The sequence below is a fragment of the Rhinolophus sinicus genome, linkage group LG14 (assembly GCF_036562045.2).
Source record: "Rhinolophus sinicus isolate RSC01 linkage group LG14, ASM3656204v1, whole genome shotgun sequence".
Taxonomy (NCBI): Eukaryota; Metazoa; Chordata; class Mammalia; order Chiroptera; family Rhinolophidae; genus Rhinolophus; species Rhinolophus sinicus.
In genome coordinates, this window is record NC_133763.1 from 50,734,217 (window position 1) to 50,751,987 (window position 17,771).

General features: G+C 45.3%; 2 protein-coding genes across 6 annotated transcripts; both read left to right on the plus strand.

Annotated features, from left to right (window-relative positions):
* Positions 1-275: 275 nt before the first annotated feature.
* On the plus strand, positions 276-8,500 carry LG14H1orf54 (linkage group 14 C1orf54 homolog). Of its 4 annotated transcripts, none has more exons than XM_074318854.1 (8): positions 276-1,971; positions 2,119-2,262; positions 2,391-2,455; positions 4,248-4,331; positions 4,846-4,904; positions 5,298-5,417; positions 7,624-7,725; positions 8,407-8,500. In XM_074318854.1, the coding sequence occupies exons 3-7, from the start codon at positions 2,410-2,412 to the stop codon at positions 7,720-7,722; spliced, it is 408 nt and encodes a 135-aa protein (XP_074174955.1). In that variant the 5' UTR covers positions 276-1,971; positions 2,119-2,262; positions 2,391-2,409; the 3' UTR covers positions 7,723-7,725; positions 8,407-8,500. The 4 variants fall into 4 exon arrangements, with proteins under 4 accessions (XP_074174955.1, XP_019595492.2, XP_019595489.2 ...); XM_019739933.2 differs by having other exon boundaries at positions 7,627-7,725; XM_019739930.2 differs by having other exon boundaries at positions 2,119-2,258.
* Positions 8,501-10,016: 1,516 nt separating this feature from the next.
* On the plus strand, positions 10,017-13,694 carry CIART (circadian associated repressor of transcription). 2 transcript variants are annotated; one of them, XM_019739915.2, is made up of 6 exons: positions 10,017-10,150; positions 10,691-11,115; positions 11,291-11,366; positions 11,631-11,709; positions 11,831-11,942; positions 13,046-13,694. In XM_019739915.2, exons 2-6 carry the CDS (start codon positions 10,750-10,752, stop codon positions 13,568-13,570), a joined length of 1,158 nt encoding a protein of 385 aa, XP_019595474.2. In that variant the 5' UTR covers positions 10,017-10,150; positions 10,691-10,749; the 3' UTR covers positions 13,571-13,694. The 2 variants fall into 2 exon arrangements, with proteins under 2 accessions (XP_019595474.2, XP_019595475.2); XM_019739916.2 differs by having other exon boundaries at positions 10,051-10,150; positions 10,944-11,115.
* The last annotated feature ends 4,077 nt before the right edge of the window (positions 13,695-17,771 follow it).

A 17,771-nucleotide genomic window follows, 5' to 3' on the forward strand; every position in this document is an offset into this window, starting at 1 on the left:
CCCCGGACCCCAGGGAAGGGGAAGGGGGGGCACCGAAACCCCGAATACGGGTCCGCGCGACTTCCTCTACGGAAGCCGAGGAGGGGACAAACCCCGGCCGCAGCCCTTTGGCCACCTCCCATTTAATCCCCACCCCCGAAGGCCAATGGAGAATCGGCGGGGTGGAGCTGCGGAGGTGGGGGCGTGGCTGCAGGACCTGCTGGGAGTTGTAGTCCTCCTGCGCTTCTGCAGCCCTCCGCCTTGGTCCTGGGAGTGGCTGGAGCCGGTTAAAGGGAATTGGGCCGGAATGGGGCACGGGTTCCTGGGTTCGGTTGGGCCTTGGCCGCGGTTTTCGTTATTTTGTGGAGAAGGGTGGTATCAATTCCACCTCTACTTGAAGAGTTGCAGAGGAGGTTAGATCCTCTTGGAACCTAAGGGACAAATAGGAAGAAAGCACAGGATAGAGGCTGCAGGGAGATAGGGACGGGTATTGTTCTTATTTGAATGAGAGGAAATGGGCTAGAGCTACTGCCTAAGAGACGGTTAGACTAAAAGGTAGGAGCTCTTTGAACAGGCCAGTATAGGAAACATGCAAACATGCAATACAGTGTATCGCTAATGAAGCCGTCATCTGTAATGACAGGAGAATCAGAGAAGGAAGAGGAGCCTGGAGAGCAATATTAGGAAGGAGGTTAGAGGGAAGTCGGAGTTAAAATTGTTTGTAAAAAGCAATTACAGCGATGGGGTTAAGGGAAAACCAGCCCCTCCTCCCTCCCCAAGTCACTCAGTTCCTTTTATGTCATACTTCCTCTATTTCTTTTCTGAAAATGAATATCGGTATTGTCTTTTTTTTTTCAGACTGGGGAGGTGGGGGAAGGACAGTGGTTACATGTTAGAGTGAAAGAAAGTTAAGTAGGAGAGGAGGGTATTGTACCCTCATTTGGGTGGGGGTGGAGTTAGTCCTTAGGGAGGATACCAGGATGGGAAACTGAGGGAATCTGGAATATTGTTTTTGAGGAGTAACAAAGTACCAAAAAACTAGAAATTGTTCAAGGAGAACCACACTTCCTTTCCTTCCTGGAAGTGGTTTATGTTTTAATGCACGTGTGTATATCCACAAAAGTATTTCACATTTTTTCCCCAGGAAATTCTGGAAAGTTGTTGAAGGAATTGATAGTATACATTTACATGGAAAGTCACCAAGCAATTCCTTTCCAATAAGGTTGAGAGGGTGGGGAGCATCCTGACCAATGCTTACGACTCTGGGTCTTGCCTCTGAGCCCAGCAGGCAGAGTCAGGGTAAGAAGAGATGGCGATAAGACAACTCATCTCTCCTTTGAGCTGTTACCATAGCATCTTCTGATGGATGAGAGCAGGCGCCAAACCTATCTTGTTCATGGGGGGTTCCACAGAGACTTGCATAGTGCCTGGTTCATAGCAGATGTTGAAAGAGATTTATTAACTCCCTTAAAAACACTATAATCTTTTCTTATTCCCTTGCCTCTGAATCGTGAATTGCCTATCAGACTAGGCCTAGCACACACCATGCCTAGCACATATGTTACTAAATGTTTCTGAATTGAATTCCATGAAAATGGGACATATAAAAGCAGAGGAAAGGATAAGCTGAACTCCACCCTTGTAGGCTGGCATGAATGGAACACACCAAGTGACTAAAGTGGGAGAAGAGGTGTGGCATGTAGGACAGGGAAAGAGACATCTGCTTTCTCCATTCTTCCCATTTCCAGAAAGTTGAGAAAGGGGTGAGGTGAGGCCAGCAGTTACCAGAGAGGAAATAACTGGCCTTGGTTGAGAGATTTTTATCAGAAGCAATGTAGCAGGTGCTTTGAGAGTCAGGCAATGATGTTGATATTGCTCCCATAGGTCTAAGACAGGCAGAGAAAGGGACTATTTTCAGTCTAGAAAATGCTCATCCCTCCACAGAACATTTCAGCTGTGATGGAAGAAATTGTGCTACTCTGGATGGTGATGGTAAGTTGGGGACAGTGAGAGGGAGGGTGAGCTTTTTGTGAGGAGTGGCAGAGAGGGAAGGTGAGGAGGGGAGAGGACTTACTAAAAGAAGTTCCTTCATAGGGTGGGGGGGTATTGTACTGTTGTTGTTGTTGTTGTTTTCTTTAGTGGCAGTGGGCATCCTGAATGGATCTAATCTAGGGAGCGGGGAGCTCAAAGTACCACTTCCCATCGAAACCCACTCTGCCTGTCCTAATCTGGACATGTCTGGCTGAGGACGAGACCGGTAGTAACTGAAGATCCAGTCAGTGAGTGAGTGGGAGGAGAATTCAACCCCTTGAGAGAAGAGTTGCTGCAAATCCCTCCCTGCTTTGGAGGAGGGCCAGAGGCGGGGTAAGTTTGGTGGGAAACTGCTGTAATTTCCTTCTTTACTTTCACAGCAATAGTGCAGTATCCAGAATGGATGTCCTCTTCATAGCCGTCCTTGCTGTGCCACTTATCCTGGGTAAGTTCACTTCTCTCCCTGAGCTTGTAGGCCAGGTCTTCTACCATAAATGGGGCGGGAGAAAAGTAAATGAAGAGAGGGTGAGAATGACAATATTCAGTGGGGAGTGACAATATTCCCTCATCTGTGCTGGAGTCCAGTGTTGGGGGCGGAAAGAGATCTGGAAAGCAGAGCCAGGAGAGGGGGAGGAAAGCAGAGTCCTGTCAAAGAAGGCACAGCTGATGGGATGGAGCCCCAAACATGGGGAGGGCCTGACAAGCGTGAACTCAGCTCTCCATCACCATCGAGTTGAATAAGATGAGAGGGACTCATGTGACAGAGAAGGAGCGAGGTGGACTCTTTGAAGATGGGGCAGTCTGAGAGTAGTGAGGGAAGCCAGGATATTTTCTTTCCCAGAGACTTGGAGAAGAAAACACTGTATCAGTAAAGACATAGAGGTCGGGGTGACCGTTAGGGTAGTGGAGAACTGGCTGCCTTTAGGGACAGGGTCCAAAAAGTAGCATGGCTCCTTTTCTCTTTGTGGCCAGTCTGCCAGGTGCTCTCATTGTTTCCTTTTCCTCCAGATTCTTGTGTCACTGCTTGTGGTTAAGGGAGAGCATTCACGGAGCTTAGGGAAATGTTTAGCAGGAGGCCTACCGTCCTTGATCCAATCGTATCAAAGCCATGTATTTTAAGTCCTGGGAAGGAAGAAAAATGAATGCAGATGGACCACTTAGTCCAGCTGACTCATTTTAAGAAAACAGATGTAAAAAGGCTTGATCGGAGTTATTCTGCGAGTTAGCGATAAAATGGAACTGAAAACCAAGGCCAAAAGCCAAGAGTGTGTGTGTTATTCGAGAGACACTGATAGGGGAAGATATCTCAGAAGTATATATGGTCTTATAAGTACAGTATGGTGTAGAGCATACTGAATTGCTAGCAGATTTGAAGTTTTGGTGTGTTTTTTTGTTGTTGTTTTGTTTTTAAAGATTTTTATTGGGGAAGGGGAACAAGACTTCATTGGGGAACAGTGTGTACTTCCAGGCCTTTTTTTCAAGTCAAGTTGTGATCCTTTCAGTCTTAGTTGTGGAGGGCGCAGCTCAGCTCCCAGGTCCAGTTGCCGTTGCTAAGTTGCAGGGGGCGGAGCCCACCATCCCTTGAGGGACTCAAACCGGCAACCTTGTGGTTGAGAGGCCACTGGCCCACATATCGAACTGGCAGCCTTCGGAGTTAGGAGCATGGAGCTCCAACCACCTGGGCCACTGGGCCGACCCCCGGAGTTTTGTTTTTTTAATTTTTTTATTGGGGAATATTGGGGAACAGTGTGTTTTTCCAGGAACCATCAGCTCCAAGTCAAGTCATTTTCAATCTATTTGTGGAGTCGTTTTCACTCTAGTGGTGGAGGGCGCAGCTCACTGGCCCATGTGGGAATCAAACCGGCGACCTGGGTGTTATGAGCACTGCACTCTAACCAAGTGAGCCAACCGGCCATAATAGATTTGGAGTTCTTAATTTCTGCTTCCTCCCTTTTTTAGGTTTAGTTCTTGCTTTGGGTTTACAGTATGTGAAGTGACCTGTTTTCTGATCTGGGAGTTACCAGATTGAAAGGGCAAGAGTAACAGACCTCATCCATCAAATATTTGGAGCCTAGAAGACTAAGATGGGTTTAGAGGTGCAGAGACATGGAGACAGTTTGACCCTCTGAGGGGAGGTAGAGAGAAAGGAAACTGATAGAACTGAGGTCCACCTCAGGTGTCCTTCTGTTGCCAAGGAGTTCCAGATGCCCCTTGACCTCTAGTCTTTGTCCCCATAGGACAAGAATATGAGGCTGAAGAAGGACTGGAAGAGGGTGATTATTATCAGGTGATCTATTATTACACAGTCACCCCCAATTATGGTGAGTATGTATAGAGCTCTGACGCTCGCTTAGCAGGATGGAGAGGTTGGGGGATACTTAGTTGTGAGACTTTGCTTTTCCCTTTTCAATGGAGCAACTGAGTCAGGGAGAAATTTGGCTCTGAGCAAAGACTATCAAGGATCAGGATGTTATTGCTCAAGCTAGCAATTTTCAGCTCTTTGGAAATTGGTTGAAACAAGTTGAAAAAAAATTGTAAATTACTAGGTTGGTGCAAAAGTAATTGCGGTATTCGCAATTTTTTTTTTTTTTTTTTAACATTTTAAACCACAATTGCTTTTGGATCAACCTAATCTTTTAGACACTAGATTGGAAATATAAATGCATACACATTCACAAACATTTGTCACATTAAAGTTCAGTACAATTAGATTATACCAGTAAATCTTACAACCTGAGCAAGTTGAAGTGTTCTGGGTCATTTCTTTCTCTTCTCATTTCTAGATCTAGTCATACCTTTCACTTTTGTTACTATTGATTGTTTTCTCCTCCCCAGATGAGTTTGATGAAAATTTCACTCTTGATTACTCCATGTTTGACTCAGAGGACAGGCTGGTGAGTGACATCGACGAGGATCAGGATAGGTAACAGTTAAAAAGAATCTGGGTAAGGTTGAAATGTAAATAATTGGCAGGAGAAAAACTAAGTGAAGTGAAACAAGGTAATGGGCCTAAAATAGACCTGTTTACCACAGCTGGGGAGGAGAATGAAACCAGAACCCAGTAGGTGTGCTATGACACTGATACCTATAGCTTTTGTCTTGAGTCAAGGAAATTGGTGAATTGGATGGGTACATAATCCATGAAAATATAAGGCAGGGAGGATCCCTGAGCTTACATCTTGGGGGTCAAGGGGGACAGGAGAGGTGAAGGAGAGAACTCTAGAGAACCTATGAGGATGTTGGATGGAGGCGATGATAACTCTGTTTCCTAATCCTATGGAGGGTAGAACCGACGGGATAAAGAGTTAACGGAAGCAGAAGAGACTGCTGTCAGTCATGAAACAGAACATGTAGACCATGAGAAGCCTGGAACGGTGAAACCAGTGAAACCAGTGACAGTGGAAACAGTGAGTTAATTGGGGACAAGGGGGGAGGGAATCAGGACATCCCTTACCCTGGATAGAACTCAGAGCTGGTGACATGAAGCAGAGGGAGAATTGGAATACCCAGCTTCAGTGGATGGAGGACACCTGTATTGCATTGCGGGGGTTCCTCTCAGCTTGGCCGTCATTTCTTTCACTGAGATTTAATACTAATCCTGTACACACACACCAGGGAGATTTTGGTGCAGTTAAATTTCAGTTCAATAGTACTTACTGTGTATGTAACCCATGTCGTTATTGCTCTCAAAGTATTTATAAAACTCAAATTTACAAGTTATGAAACATGTAGAACAAAATGAAAAGGTTTGTAACAATGTTAAATTACATATACATTTGAGAGCATACATATGACATAGACAAGTCCTTCAGGAAGTGGTAGGAGAGCAATCAGTATAGGAGTTTCTGGAAGATTTAGAAGATGATTGTGCTTGAGATATACTTAGAAGAATAAGTGAGTTTTTGATTGGTGGTATCTTATGAAAGGATGAAAGCAGTTAGGAGGAAGAATAATTATCCCAAGAGTGAAAGAGCTGCATAGAAGAGGGGGCTAGAACGAGGATAGTATGTTTTATGGACGGGCTATGATTGAAGGAGAGGGCATATGAAAAGGAACAGTGGGAAATGAAGAAACAAACAAAATTTACAAGGCTCCTAATGTTTGCTCGGCAATTTCACATATGGGAAGATAGGGTGAAACTATAGAGTCTGAAGTGTGAGGCTGAAGTTTGGACTTCTAAGAAATAGGGAACCTAGTAAGTTCTTTGGGGTGGTAAAAACACCATGAAAATGGTATTTTAGAAAAATTATTTGTCTGGTTGTACGCAGGAAGCTATGGAATGGAGAGGGATGCACATCATTCCCAAAACAATCCATTAAAGGCTTGTTCTAGGACAGTGGCATTTTGAATGGAGGGGAGAAAAATAAGAAGTATTTTCTCAGCCACAAAAAAAAAAAAAAAAGAGTGAAATCTTACCATTTGCAGCAACATGGATGGACCTAGAGGGTATTATGCTAGTGAAATGAATCAGGGAGAAAAAGACAAATATCATATGATCTCAGTTATATGTGGAATCTAAAGAACAAAACAAAACAAAAAAACCAGAAAAAATATTTTGAAGAAAATACATTGTTTCAGTGATAATTTCATATGAGCCCTCAAAAGAGGAGAGAATTAAAATAACTTCGAAGTTTTAACCTGGGTGTATGGGAAAGTGGTTAACCAAAATGCAAACTGTGGGATATTAGAGTGGTTTAGGAAGAAAGTTATAAATTTGGTAACGGCCAAGCTGAATTTATGGTGGCTGTCCTCAAGGTAGGGGAAGTAGGCCAAGGCTACAGTTCTAAGTGCAAAGTCACGGTTATGAAAGCAGATCAGTGCAGTAGAGCCAGTACACACAGAAGACCAAAAGGCCATGGCTATGCTTATAGTTAGTAAAAGGAGAAAGAGAACTCAATCGAGGCAATCTGGGGAGTTGATTGGAGAGGTAAGCAGACAGCCAAGTTTGTATTCTATAGGGTCTAGAAGAGAACGTTTAATAGAAGCTACCAAGAGGCCAAGGAGAAGTTCATTGTTAACCCTCCAAAAAAGCAGTTTTAATTGCATGGTTTGAGCAAAATCTAGATTTTTTTGGAGTCAGAGAAGAAGTACATTGTGAGGAAGAGTATAGACCAACCAATTGTGAAAACTGGTGATGAGAAAAGAGAAGCAACAGCTGGAAAGGGCCACAGGACCAAAGTGCTGCCTGAATATAGTTGAACACAGATGGGAGGAGTCAGCAGGAATGGAAAGCCGGTGATTGACAAGGACAGAGAAGTATTTTAAAGTATACTCATGTAGTAGGCTTCCATTAGATTGTACACTTCTTGAGTGGAAGCCATGTCTTAATCATATTTGTATCCCTTCTATAACATGTAGGACAGTGTCATGCACATACAAGATAAAAAATACATGTTGCATTGAGTGGGGCCTTGTGGTATGGTCAGGGATGGCTGAAAAGCATGGAAGAAAGACCACTTTATGGTGATGGGGAGGAGGGGTGGATCTTTAAGCTCAAAGGAAAGGAAGACAAAGGTTGGTATAAATATAAATAGATGGCTGTCCTTCCACAGGGGGAGGAGGGTGGTTGGAAGGCTGGCACTGGCCTATTGTGGGGGGATGTCTGTATTCTAGCAGAGTCCAGATATGAATGATGCTGGATCCAGTCTGCAGAGTCCTGTTCCCCTTCTCCTGTCCTGGGTCCTGGTTCAGGGGTGGATGTATTTCATGTAGAAGGTGAGTGTAGCCACTGGCCTTGGAGTCTATGAAGCAATTTTTACCACTGTCTCTGGCTAGTGTTTCCAGCCTGGTCAATTCTCAGCTGCTTAAAAGAAGAGGGATCACAGTTAGAAAGATCTTATTATCTACATTTAAGGAAGTTTAGGAGCTGTCGAGCCAAAGACTTTTGTAGTAAGAGTCATTATATTTTCTGAACTGGGAGGATTTCAGGACCTTCCAGAGCAGAAGCAGGTGGAATGGGGAAGAAACCACTCCAGGTTTCCAGTCTGCCTTGAGGAATCAAAGCTGGTTCCAGCCTGGCAGTGGTTTAAGGCACGGCAGGTGCCAGAGGGCAAAATGGGAGGGGCCCTACAACCTGGCAGAGTCAAGAGGCAAAGTTCAGAGGCAGAAGGGGTGGCGGTTTCCTAATGTAGGGGAGAGGTGGTGGGGGAAAGGAGAAGGGCATAGAAACCTGGATTATAGGGAAGCGATTGAAGCTGGGATTCAAAATAACTATGGAGCTTTAAGAGATTTAGCAGAAAGGAATGAAGAGGGAAGGGGACACATCTTCCAGGACATGTCATAGGAAAATCTAGCTCAGAATATGAAATCTGGGGGGTTTCATAGAGGTGGGGGGCATGAAGGGGTTTCCTGAGTCCCCTGAACCTGGTTGTTGTTTTTTCCTCTTTGCTTTTTCAGGAGAAAGAAGGCTGCAATGACTCTTTGGATGGGGATTTAGGAAGAGGAAAGTGGAAGAGAAAATAAATAAATGAAACAATCTGGTTACTCTCTACTCCTTCATAAGGGTCTGTTCATGAAGCCACAACACTAAAGAGAACACTAGGATATGGGGGTGGGAAGGGCGGATTAGAAAGGGAGTCAGGTGACAGTAGTATTAGAGGGAATTATTAGGACTGAATAAACCAGAAATTTTGGGAAGAATGGAGAAAAGCACCCACAGACAACATGTTTATTCACAGTCCATAATTTCCTATAATTCTGTTGCTTTATTTTATTATATATGGGGTTGAAACTGTTTGGGGAGTTTACGTTTCATTTAGCACACTTTTTTTTCTTGTTATAAAATAAGCACATTGTTAAACATATGTAAAATATACAGAAATACTTAGAATAGATTTTAAAAATTCACACCCTCCTCCACTTACCCCTCCCACCCCAAACGTGCCTTTTCCAGTCAGTAATTAGGGTAGGCAGAGACATACTTAAAAATTTTTTTTTCTCTATCCTCGGGACCCTAATCAGAACTGGGCTGCCCCCTTGCGGTCTCTTCGATGTCACAGCTTCAATCAGCCTACCGTCACTGGGCCCCTATCCCCTTTCAAACTGCAAAGGGCAGCGAATAGTAAAACTCCGGACTTGACACTTTCCCTCCTTCAAAGCCTTTCGAGTATTCTCCAGGGACAAATGAAGAAAGCGAAGCGGGACAAAGGCATAACCTAGGTGATAGGGACACCCCCCACCCCCCCGCCCAACTCCTATCCCTGTGCTCGGAAAATCAGAATTCAGGACATAGAGCCCGAGAAGCCCGGGATAGAAAAGTCAGAAACAACGGAGTTCGGTTTTGACCTCTAGAGTCGTGGCAGGCTGGCATCTGAGCTGGTAACGTGCGTGGCGGGTTATGTAAGGAAAGGGCTGGAGGAGCCGCCCCAGCAGGAGCCCGAGAGAGGACGCGGTGTTCTCGGCGGCAGTCCCCACCCTCCTCACCCAGCAGGGCAGGAGACACCCAACTTGTAGGAGAAGGAGGAGGAGAGGATGAAACAGACCGGGGAGTCACGAGGGCTGGGCTGCCGAGAGAGGGAGACGGTACACAGTGGCACGCACCCATTCTCGCACACACGTTGCAGAGGCAAGTCGCTGATGGTTCCACGTGTTGCACTCGTGAGAGGAGGCGCTCAAAGAGGGGGCAGAGGGGTCGGCTCGCGAGGCAGAGCCAGGAGCCCCACATCTCGAAACGCGCGCCTCAGGTCACACAACCAGTCTGCACACTCTCGCCGCGCGTCCCCGGCGCACCACCATCCTATTTAAGGCCACGGGTTCCGCCCTGTTCCTCCCGTCCCTTCTTTTCCACTCTTTTTTTCCATCCTCCTCCTTTCTCATCACCGGGTCCTCCTCGCGAGCCACATGTAGGGGCGGAGCACGGAATGCTGCCCTTCCAGCCAATCGTCACCTGACTGCCTCTCATTGGCCGAGCCCCTGTATGCTGTAGCAAATGGGATCTGAACGTCAGTAACGACAGTCACGTGCCACCGACCAATGAGGGTGCGAGGTCTGTGTTCGCAGGGGGAAGGCACGTGCGGAGCTGCACGTGTCTGGGAGGGCGGAAGGGGCGGGACCCAGTGGGAGAGAGGCTTAGGTAGGTAGCCTAGACCCGGAGTGTCTGAGCGGTGGCTGGAGACAGACTGGGCTGAGCCGATCGACAAAGGTGAGGAGACCGGGAGGCCGGTGAGCGGTCCGCGCGGGAGGACTAGCCCTGGAGACAGTGGGTTTAGGGACTTTTTGGTATTGGGGACGGGGGTCGTATCACGTGGCAGGGCGAGCGGAGACGGTCCGGAGCAGGGATCTTGATCAGAAAGACTGGGAAGAAGTGGGAGAGCTCTGTGGGAGGCGGTTGCTGCAGAGTCACTAGGTGGGTTCGGGGGCCGGAGATGTAAGGCTCGCGGGTGGCGTGACCTCAGGTAGCTGCGGGATCAGGTTGGGAACAAACAGACGAACAGCGGCCGAACTGGGGAAGGTGTTAAGTCAGGTATTTGTTCTGAAGTGAGGGAAGAAAGAACAGGGTCCAGGCCGGATTCTTAATGGAGGCGGAGAGGCGGGGGAGATGGCTTTTTCTATTGTCTCTGACTCTGGCAATATTGGGGAGGGAGAGAAGAGATACGATTATGCCGCACAGTACACCCCAGTCTCCCAGTCTATTTCCTAATTCTCAGATTCTGGTTTCACACTCCTTCGCTTTGCTCTTCAGTTGCAGGTCCGATCTTTGCGTACTCCGGGAGCTGCTCTCCAGCCCCTGCTTCTGAACCTATGGATTCTCCATCTAGCGTTTCATCCTATTCTTCCTACTCTCTGTCTTCTTGTTTTTCCACCTCGCCAGTGAACAGTGACTTTGGCTTCCCCTCCGATAGTGATGGGGAGGACAAGGGGGCCCGTGGCCCCATGCCTGCCACTGCTAGGCTGAGGGGAGGTTCTCGGCCAAGCCCCGGTCCAATTCGTCACAGGCAGCGACCCAAGGTTTCCAGTAACCAACAGACAGCATCTGACGCGGAACAGCGGGGCTTGGCTTCTCCTATGGCAGGACCTGGGATCAAAAGATCAAGAGATCGTCAATTGGAGACCAGTCTCAACATTCAGGGTAGCACCACAGAAGGAGACCGGCTCTTTGCTCAGAAGGTAAGAGAGAGCTGGGGGAAAGAGATACTACTGGCGTGCCTTAGCACCCAGCAGGTTTGTAAGGACCCTGTGAAGATAATATTGGCTCAGGGATTTGGAGGCGGAGGAAGAATTAATCAGTACTGCGGTGGCCCGTGTTTGGTCTTCTCATAGCCTGTGTCCTGTTTTCCTACAGTGTAAAGAGCTCCAGGGATTCATACGCCCTCTCACAGACCTACTGAATGGACTGAAGATGGGTCGCTTTGAGAGAGGTAATTATCTGATTAGTTACATTCATCTGAGCTAGATTCAAACCTTTCTCTCTATGCCCCCCTCCCCCCTCTTCCCTCTCTTTTAAAATATGTTTTAAAGGTGTATTTCTCTTAAGTGTTTGTTTGGGGCCTGGATTATTCCTTTTTCGCTCTGTGATTTAATTTATTTAGGTGAATGAATTTTAACCCCTTCCTGTCCTTCCTTTACCTGACTTAAATTCTTGAATCTCAATCTTTGATCTCTTTCTCTCTCCCTGATCCCAGGATTAAGCAGTTTCCAGCAGAGCGTGGCAATGGACAGGATCCAGCGGATAGTAGGTGTTTTGCAGAAGCCACAGATGGGGTAAGCCCCCTCATCCTTTTCTCAATATTTCATAAAAAAGTAGACATCTCGAATCTTGTCCTGTTTCTTTTTTTTTTAACACTGAATGACCTTTTTTTTTTTTCTAATGTCATTTTCACAGAGAGCGTTATCTAGGAACCCTGCTACAGGTAGAAGGGATGTTAAAGACTTGGTTTCCTCACATAGCTGCCCGGAAGTCATCATTGGGTAGTAGCAGACACCAGCTGACCAAGGTAAGAATTTAAAAACCTGAGGAAGAGATGGGAAAATGACCAAGGAAATGAAGCATACATGCAGAAATGGGCCCCCTCTTCCATTTCCTTCTGGGCCTTTTCCCTTCTCAACAAGTTTCTTTTCAGGGAAGGGAATGCTGAAACTTTCTTCATTGTCTTGATTCCTCATTGTTCTTTTCTTCTCTTTTGTTTGGATCACTGCAAAGAATTCCATGAACTTTAATCCTATCCCTTATGTGGCAGCTAATCTGCTTTCCGCATAGATCCAGAAGGCTTCTTACCTGGCCAAAAGATTTATGCAGGCAGATGCTTCAGCTTCTCTCTGCAAATCCTTTCTCTTCTGTTGCCCCTAAAACACTTTCCTTCTCCCTCTTTTGACTCCTGCCCAACTATGCTTGTACGACACCCTCTGGAAGCATGGGTTTCAAGGACTGGTCCTAAGAAGTACATCACTGGGGGAAAGGAGGGCAGCCATGGGGCACCCATAGCGGGAGTGTTGGCTAGAGTCTTAGACCCAGTGTGGAAGTGACCTATTTTCTGGGCCTTCACATAATAAGGTATTTAGGGGGCATTCAAATGATAGGGAGGGGCAAGTCTCCTATAGATAATGGACAGTTATCTTGTTTTCAACCAACCACAGTTATTATTGCTGTCAGAATAATCGATTTAAAAATAAGCAGGAAGCTCTTGCCTGAATATTAATTTACACTTCTTAAGGCACTCAACATAGGAAATTAGAATTTAAAATACAGAAATTGGGACATGATGATTCCAATTAAAAATAGATTTTTTAAAAAGAAATTCTAAAATGAATTATTTTTTAAGTAGTGAGAAACTATGGGACTGTTTTATTTTGTGTCTGTCTGGATAGCCAGTGCCTAATATAGTATGTGGTACATCGTGGGCCCTCAAGTATTTGTTGAAAGTATAATTTGGTTACGAAAACTATTACTTAATTATGACCTGGTAGGAAATTATCTGTTGTATAAAACAAGGTATGTTTGCATCGCAAACAGAATTCCCAAGGAAAGCAAAGGTTTAATCAACCAGGTAGAGTTAATCTGAAAGCTTTCTCATAATTTATTTTCTCTTTGCCTCCCTAGCATTTTCCAAGCCACCGCAGTTATCCAACTGCTTCCTCTCCTGCACCTCCCACGGAAAAGATGGAACAGACACAGCTAGGACATGTAGTATTGAAACCAAAGCAGCCTTGGCACCTCACGGAATGGCCAGCTATGAACCTCACTTGGATCCACACCACTCCGATTTGTAACCCCCCTCTCAGTTCCCAAGGTGCCGTTTCCTTTAGCCATGGTCCTTTAGGCACTGGAACCAGCATTGGTGTCATCCTTCTCCTCCAGCATGGAGAGCAGCCCTTCACCCACTCTGCCCCAGCCAGTCCAGTTCCACCTACTACAGCATCTCCTGTCACCGCTGGTGACCCTAAGAAACTATTTGGAGAGGGACCTCGTTGCTACAGTTTGCCAGTAACTCTGCCGTCAGACTGGAGCTGTACCCTATCCCCGCTTGATCCAACCACCACAGCCAGAGAGATGACCATGGGACACCTAGAGCAGACGAGAAGCCATCCTCCAGTTGCTCCTGCTGTCCATCCTCTCAACCCCTAATCCAGGACTTGAGACTGTGTTTTCTAGTTCGTGTAAATACATGTCTATATATTTTACATTTAATGTGTGCATTTGTGTTAAAAGAAGAGAAATCCTTTCTGATTAAAGAAATTTTATACCTAAACAGTTTGCTAATTGGGGGAAATTGAAACCTGCTTCACATACTGATATTTATCCTCTGAGCTGCAGAAAAGAAGAAAGGGGATAGGGATGTTTGTGAACTGGAGCTCCACCAAGTTAGAAGTCTGGATGGGACAATATAAGTCCTGTGGGAGAGGAAGAGGGCCTCTGCTGCTGTCTTCCTAGGGGACAGTTACAGGGCTCAGAGTTGCCTGTGTTTTTTTCATTTAGGCTCAGAGACTAATACCTTTCCCTTTGTGTCTCTCACTCTTGTAATCATCCAGCTGGCCCAGACTAGCAGGTTCTTCTGCTCTGGGATAGGTCTTTACCTTGATGGGAGCTGTTGATGCTGGTGGTTATATAAATGCATATGTAATCTGCCAGAGGAGGGGCACGAGCCAGAACAGGCACTGTTGTTGGCAGTTTTGAAGAGAAAGCAGGGCCCTAGAACCTTCAAAATGAGGAGTTCCCTCAGACACTGGGCCTCATCTTTAATAAGAAAGCTGCAGCTGCGGGGCAGCCGGATGGCTCAGTTGGTTAGAGCGTGAGTACTCAACAAGGTTGCCGGTTCAATTCCCGCATGGGATGGTGGGCTGCGCCCCCTGCAGCTAAAGATTGAAAACAGCAACTGAACTTGGAGCTGAGCTGCGCCCTCCCCAACTAGATCAAAGGATGACTTGGAGCTGATGGGCCCTGGAGAAACTGTTCCCAGTAAAAAAAAAAAAAAAAAAAAAAAAAGCTGCAGCTGCTAAATGTATGCTAGACTAAGGAAAGACAGTGTTATCAAGTGGCAAAAATGAAGTCTGTGAAATGATCTGTAGCTACCTTTCTCTGTATAGTACTCTTTCTGATTTGTCCCACTTTCCACCCAAACCACATCCTCTCCCATCCTAAGCCTTGCGCCTTGCAGTGTATCACACTACTCAGTCATTTTAGTTATTCTTATTGGCTACTGAGCGTGTTTCTCACAGCTAGTCATACATTTTTCCCTATGTCTCAAGTCCTCTGGTCTCAGTGAATAATTGTCCCCTTTTATTTTGGGGAACATGACCTCCTTTCTAAGGCAAACCTCTCCATTTGTGCCTTTGGTTACCTCTCAATTCTGGAACTTTGGCTGTATCACTTAGCCCCTCTTTATCTTGTAACTTCACTTTGTTATTGAATTATGTATTATTTACTCATTTCTCCTACAAGTTTGATCAGGTGCCCCCCTTCTTGAAAACCTCTCTTGAGCCCAATTGCCCTCTCTCATCTTTTCTCCTAATGCTTGACAGAATAGTCTAATCAGCATCTTTCTGACTCCTTTCTACCACTCAGTCCTTAACCTCTTGCAGCCTAGCGGGTATCACTCCCCTGCACTTTCCTAAGTCACTAGCGAGCTCACAGCATCAGCATTACAGTGTAGCTTGCACCCAATCAGTAGCTACATCCTGGGGCCTTTACAAAGGCTTCGTACTTCATGCTCTCTGTCTCATTCGACACTCGATGCTGCCTACTGAAACTTTCCTCCCTTGGATCCCATGTCAGCACACTATCCTAATTCTCCCCTTACCTATCTGGCAACAACTTCCATATCACTTAATGGCCCCACTTCTGCCCACTCCTGAGTGTGGGTGTTCCCCTAGGCTCAGCTTGGCCCTTTTATCTTCTCTGACTACTTTCTTTCACTTAAATATTTCATCTCCTTTCATGGCTTTAATTATTGCCTCGACTTAGAAGACTGCAAAAGCTTCATCTCCAGTCGCAGTCTTTCCCCTGAGATAACATAGTGAATGTTTAAATTTCTGCTGCACAGTTAGTTCTATTTCCCTATTAACACTTAAACTTACTGAAAATTTTGGCATTTTAGAACCAAGAGGTACCATTTGTATTTGATTCAACCCCTTTATTTTTATAAATGAGGAACCTCAGGTGGCTTGTGCAAGATAACACAATGTGTGGTACAGAATTCTTGTTTTCCAGTGTGGTGTTTTTTCCATTGCTCACCAATCAAAATATCTTTCCTTTAAGATGCCCTCTTCTGCCTCTTTAGTCTCTTTTTCTTCTGTTAGTGCTTTCTTTGGTGCCATCATTTTCCCAGACAAGTAGGCTTAAAACTTGGTGTCATTCACTCACCAAATCCTATTTATTCTGTATTTGGAATATCTCTTAAAATCCATTTCTTCCTATCCATTCCATTGCCACCTCTCCAGACTAAACTTTGACTACAACAATAGCCTTTCCTACCTTGAATCCCTTCTCACTGACAATCAGATAAATTTTCCTAAAACAGTGATTTGCTGTCATTTTCTATTCAAATCCTCCAATGGCTCTCCAGTGTTTGGAGATGTAAAGCCAAACCCTTTAGTCAAGATCTCTATTTCTCCCTCTGCTCCCGAATGATCCCTCTGTTCCAGTTTTCTTATTTGCCCCTGAACCCTCTGAGCCTGTCTCTGAACTCTGCTCATGCTGTTTACCTTGTCCAGGCTTTCCTGCTTCTGTTGACTAAACCCTACCCTTTTTCAATGACTAACTCACATCCTTCTTCCAATTATTCTCTCTGTTAAACATGACATATAGGTTCAGTCTTGAGCCCTTTACTTCATTGAATGAGATCATGTACATAAAATGACCAGTATAAGGTTTGGTATATAGTAGGCCCTCCAAAATATTACTTTTCCCCTTCTTTCAAGGTATTTTATATTTTATCCCATTTGATTCCCATGATGAATTTTGTGTGATTGAAGGCAGATATTTGTTCCATTTTACAGACGAGGAAATAGACTGGGAGTTTAGGTCAGGGATCAGCAGGAGCCCGATAGTAAATATTTTAGGCATTGTGGGTCATACATCTCTGTTGCAACTACCCAACTCTGTCATAGCCCAAAGCAGCCAGACCTATTAAATAAACAATTGAGCACAGCCGTGTTCCAATAAAGTTTTGCGAGTATTTACAAGAATAGGGGTGGAGTTGAATTTTACCTGTAGGCAGCAGTTTGCAGACCACTGGTTTTAGTGACTTGTTCAAGGTCAGATGCCTGACAAGTATCAGAATTTGGATAGAATCCAGATCTGCTGACTTCTAATCAAGTGCTTTTCCACCATGTTATGCTGTTGTTGCCTATATAATTTATTTTGCATTTATCATATGCTACCTTGTTTTACTATTTATCTTTTATGTCTACAGAGTGTTTTTGGTGATCAAACAGTACCTGACACCCAGTAGGCACGCAATAGAAATTTGTTGATACGCGTAAGCATGGTCCAGTCTATCTCTATTTTGATACTTTGAACCTGGCTTACTCTGAAGCAGGCCTCAGTTTTTGTAAGTTTTATTAGCATAATTGATGAGGACGCATCTGGGTGTGTGTGTGTTTGTCCCTGAATGTGGTTAGGGGAGGTACTCAAAGAATCTTATTACACAGGTACCTGATAGGGGCCTGCTTTCTTCTGAGCCCTTCCCTATTTTCCAGTAGCCACTAGATCTGAACTTACTGTGAATAACCATAAATGGCTATGTAGAAGTAACACGCGAATAAAAGGAAAGCTGTTTACACAGTGAGGAGGAAATTTAAAAGGAGCTGTATCTACTAGATCTCACTAGGAGGCAGATGGGCTAGAGGCTGACGTAAAAAGTCTTCCATTCTAAATCCTGCAGGTGTTTCCCACTGCTTTATTTAGTGACATGGCTGGGAAGATGATGTTATAGGAAACTCATGGTATGTTCCTCTCACTTCCTTAGTTTTTAGACACAGAAGGAGTGTGACGGTGTTTTTCATCCAGTAGAGATCGCAAAGAATCTGTGTCTTTTGCGAAGAGAAAACAAACAGGAAGCTTCGCCTATTTCTCTCACTTTCCTTCCAGAAAAAGAAATCGCTTAAATATCTATTAAAGATTTAATAGGAATCAGGGGTAAGAGAACCGGGCTGATCTCAGGAGCCTTAGAACGACGACTCCAGGCGAAGGCAAGGAATCCGCGAGCGAGGAATTTCAGGCAACGAAGACGTATCTCGCTTTGTCAGGTGTAGAGTCCCGGCCCCAGGGTCTGGGCGGGGCGGCTGGAGCGGCTGTCAACTGGGGCCTGAAAGAACGTTACCATGGT

What these genes read in the sequence shown, in the direction of transcription:
- LG14H1orf54 (XM_074318854.1), top strand. Translation starts at nt 2,410, where the DNA reads ATGGATGTCCTCTTCATAGCCGTCCTTGCTGTGCCACTTATCCTGG. An exon ending in TGCTGTGCCACTTATCCTGG is followed by an intron (nt 2,456 to 4,247) that starts GTAAGTTCACTT and finishes TTGTCCCCATAG; the next exon opens with GACAAGAATATGAGGCTGAA. An exon ending in AACCAGTGACAGTGGAAACA is followed by an intron (nt 5,418 to 7,623) that starts GTGAGTTAATTG and finishes TCTGTATTCTAG; the next exon opens with CAGAGTCCAGATATGAATGA.
- CIART (XM_019739915.2), top strand. Translation starts at nt 10,750, where the DNA reads ATGGATTCTCCATCTAGCGTTTCATCCTATTCTTCCTACTCTCTGTCT. An exon ending in TTGCAGAAGCCACAGATGGG is followed by an intron (nt 11,710 to 11,830) that starts GTAAGCCCCCTC and finishes TCATTTTCACAG; the next exon opens with AGAGCGTTATCTAGGAACCC. An exon ending in GCAGACACCAGCTGACCAAG is followed by an intron (nt 11,943 to 13,045) that starts GTAAGAATTTAA and finishes TTGCCTCCCTAG; the next exon opens with CATTTTCCAAGCCACCGCAG.